Source organism: Plasmodium inui (genome assembly GCF_000524495.1).
Source record: "Plasmodium inui San Antonio 1 unplaced genomic scaffold supercont1.17, whole genome shotgun sequence".
Lineage (NCBI taxonomy): Eukaryota > Apicomplexa > Aconoidasida > Haemosporida > Plasmodiidae > Plasmodium > Plasmodium inui.
The window spans coordinates 21466-25492 of record NW_008481851.1 but is presented as its reverse complement, the minus strand read 5'-3'; the positions used below and the strand labels follow the sequence as shown (position 1 = coordinate 25492).

The 4027-nt window shown below is 40.3% G+C and overlaps 1 protein-coding gene across 1 annotated transcript; it reads left to right on the top strand.

Moving 5' to 3' along the window:
- Nucleotides 1–909: 909 nt before the first annotated feature.
- On the top strand, nucleotides 910–3239 carry C922_03733 (hypothetical protein; the record flags this gene model as incomplete). Its single annotated transcript, XM_008819322.1, has 3 exons — nucleotides 910–942; nucleotides 1930–2851; nucleotides 3070–3239. The coding sequence occupies 3 exons, from the start codon at nucleotides 910–912 to the stop codon at nucleotides 3237–3239; spliced, it is 1125 nt and encodes a 374-aa protein (XP_008817544.1).
- Between the last annotated feature and the right edge of the window lie 788 nt (nucleotides 3240–4027).

Below are 4027 nucleotides of genomic sequence, written 5' to 3'. Positions count from 1 at the left end.
TAAAAATCCCAGAAGGTAGGATAAATTCGGCTACGTTATTTAAGAAGCTATGTATTAAGAGAAAAAAAAAGCGAAAGCGAACATAACAAACCACCTCGTATAAAATAACCTCCGATCCCGCCAACTCAGTCCGTATAATACTCGGGCCTACCGCATAATGAATATTATATAAAAAAATGGTGCAGTAATTTAAAGAGTGAGGGGGAACAACAAATACGGGTAGATACAAAAAGAGTCTCTAATAGGGCCTCTCCCTGACAAAAGTGAGGAATTATAATTAGGACACTCCAAGAAGAGGATGAATACTATAGATTTCTAGTAGGAATATTAGATTTGTAAACGTCTGCTAAGGAATATAAAATAGCAGGAAGAAGAAAACAAAAAGGATGCGAAACAGGAGAAAAAGGACACAAGAAACGTGGACCCGATAAAATATATATGGAACATTATACATAAGAGCTAAGTAGATTCTGAAGATATATAGCCATAAGGATATGATTTATAAGAAACTGCCGGTGTCAATGGGATGATATTCAAGAGTCGGAAGAACATTTCATCCCTGGGGGGAGAGTCAAATACCGAAATTCTTTTATTGAACAGACAAACAGAGACCCTCAGTTCTATGAGACGAAAACTACTAAGTAGAAAATACGAATATAATAATGAAATTCTATTCTTCCTGTGATTTTACCAGATGTCAGGATTATCTAGGGGTACTAGGATAAAGAGGATAACTGGAAACCCAATAAGACTGAAGAATCAAAATAATACCCGATAGTGAACATCAGAAAACACTTTTATAATACGGAAACTGTATGAATAGCATGGCGCCAATATGGGGAAAGGAATAGGACGACATGTGGACCTTTTAAAAAAGGCCTGTTATGAAGTGGGCCGGACCACCCCAGGATGGACTTACCAAGTCAAGAAAATAACAGTAAGGTCGAGGATAATAAGAGTAAACTCTGTTCTTACATAGCACAAATAAACGATCCAGAAGCATAAGCAAGAGCAGCACATAAATAATTATTATGTATCACAATAATTAAGAGCTTCTGTTTCTGAACTATAAAAGGATAAATAACAACAACACAAGAAACAATTAATAAGGGAAATAAGAGAAGTTAATATTCAAAGTAAGCCGAACAGGGTGTCCCAAAGCATTCAAGAGTAATAGATGCAGCAGATATAATACACATTGATTCAACACTACAAAAACGAGTCCCTCATGGTCAAAAAATCATTAAGAGGAAAAAATCGCAGGATTTAGAGTAAAAAGTATAAACGAAGCCAACCAATCCCGTGGTGATTAGCAAAACCACAGATAGCGTAAGGCAACAATGAAAAACAACATCCCAAATTGCAAATTATAAAAAAACATGAATTCCTCAGGAACAAGTGCAAAATAGCAAAGGAAACCCGACGAATGAAACAACCTGAAGAAATATAAAAATAAAAGTACCAGTTGCCAGCGACTGACACCGGGAAAATACCTAGTTAACAGCCACATGCACTCATATACGGTTGCGGACAAAGTAGCAGTCAAAGCAACAATCTCGCGATCAGTGGGGGCAGCACAGCTATGCCAGTGTAAAGATGAACACAGACTATATGAATCACATGAGGGCATACTGACAAGAGTCTTGCATGAAGCCAGAAGAAGCACTAGAAAACTCAAGGAGGAGCCAATGAACCAATGAAGCAATGACAAACAAGAAGTACAACACGAGATTAAGAGAATGCGGCCGGTGTATAAAGATGCAGAAACCTAAAGGAACACAGAAAAGACGCAAATGGGATGATGCATTCATAATAACAGCCAACAGAAACGAGACGAGCCAGGAGACAAACCCCTACCTCATTGAATGACAAACATCAGGAAACACCTCGGGGTTCTGATAGTAATATATTCCCCTGTATCTCTTACAGGAACGATTGATAGATGTAGTAACCGGTGCATCCATATACGATCTATTCGAAGCCTATGGAAGGAAGCACATTCCCAGCCATTGTAACGAGTGCTTTAGAGCTGCACGTGAAGAACAAGCCAAGGGAATAACCAAATGTAAAGAATGCCTTACGGGCATATTAGGGAAGTGGGAGAAAATAACCTGGGATCAATGGAAAGAAGAGACACGATACAAGAAAGCAAGTGACGAATTAGAACTCTGGAAGGATCTCGATAGTTGGGCATATCTATTAATGTCTAAAGACCAAGCATTAAGAAGGAACTGGGGCAAGGACATGGAACGATTATGGAATAAGGTCATTGAAGGTATAGCAAAGGGGCTAGACAATAAAAGGGGTAGAAGGAGAAAGCTGGGGATACCTACAAGCAGGGGAGAAGCCCTAATCAAATTAACTCATGGATGGGCACACGCCTTTAAAGGAAGAACCAGGGGCGAACAGTTACCGACATCTGAAGTAATCTGTAATGTTCTCAATAGAATGGGATGGATGCCGTCAGGGGGCAGGATGCAGCAAATGTGTTCAAACCTCCCTCATAAGCAAGAGTCAGATTCAGAAGGACATGTCTCCGGACTATATCCTATTAGTGAAGTATCTCCTACCCACCACGCAGAGGGTTTTAAGGAGAAGCCCTGTAGTATGCATGAGCCACACCCAGACGACGCCCCAGGCGGAAGCCCCATCACAGGACTAGCCCCTAAAATACTAGATTATGAGGATACAAGGAATGAAATAGAAAAATCGCCTGGAACCCATGAAGCCCAGGGGATAACGGGCGAAATACCATGGGGGAAAGTTGCTATTGGAGTCATGGCTTCATTAAGTATCGGTTTTAATCTGTGGAAGGTAAAAGAGAAGAGGGTCGCAATTGCAGAAGGAGAAAGTATGTGTTAGAGAGAAGAATAATATTATGAGTGCCATATGTAAAGAGAAGCCTCGACCCCCAGAGGGATTCTGAGAGGGGCCACTTAAGGAAGCATAACCTTATATAATCCCATTGAGCAGAACAGGGAGAGTTAAAAAAGAAGTAAGAAACACAAAGCCTTAGAGATGGCAGGATGTGGATATATGCAGAAATATTTGTATAGTTTACCCCTATAGGAAGTTTCCTAAGGAAACGAATATTCAGAAGGAACAACTCATTCAAGAGATGGACTGAACTGGATGAATGGGAAGACAGTGAAATCTCGAGTAATGACTCAGGTAACCAGACAGACGAGGATTCAGAGGATCGGGGGCATTCATATAGTATCGGATACGGCATCAGATAACAAAAGTCCGGAAGAATAAGCCGATTATGTTTACTGTTTCGGTTTACAGTTCAAATGTATGTGTAGGCTTCACAATTTATATTCAGAGCCCAAGTTTTCGTTCAGGTTTAACGTTCCCGTTCCAGATTTATGGTTCATGTCTTATCTTTGCCGTCCAAGGCCTGAGGGTTAATATTCTTCCTTCCCTCAGAAAAAAGGCGCTAGCAGAGACTAGATTGAAGTTCACTGCTGTCTAATACACTAAGCAGGGAAGACGTAATTGTGGCGAAAAGAAGAATCACTGCGGGTACATGTCCCTGTGGATTTATTCTAAAGTGAATAAAGGAGCCATGAGTTTATTCTTACGAAAGATAAGCATTCCAAACTTACAGGTTCGTAAACAGTATGACCCAGGATTACAGAAATGGAAGAAGGGGATAAGTGGAAGGTAGTCTCTGCAATCCTCCTGTCACCTCTCAATATTTCGACCTATCCTGATGTTACTGATGATGATAAGGTAGGGAGATATTAAAATTGTGCCTTCTGTAACGGCAGCATGAGACGATAGATAACATGCCTACAAATCCGCGATTTCGATGAGGCTTCAGAAGAGGAAGAGTTTCTCATTTTCCTGTGCCTTCTTGATAGAGAAAGAATGAAATAAACAACTCGTACTTTCCCTATGAACCAGGACTAATGCGTCCTTTGATTAATACGTATGTTTCAGGAGTATGTTCGTTGTTTATCCAGGATTTCTACGAATAATTAGAGGCCTCTGCTCTGTATTCGTATTAAGAAGGATGTCCATA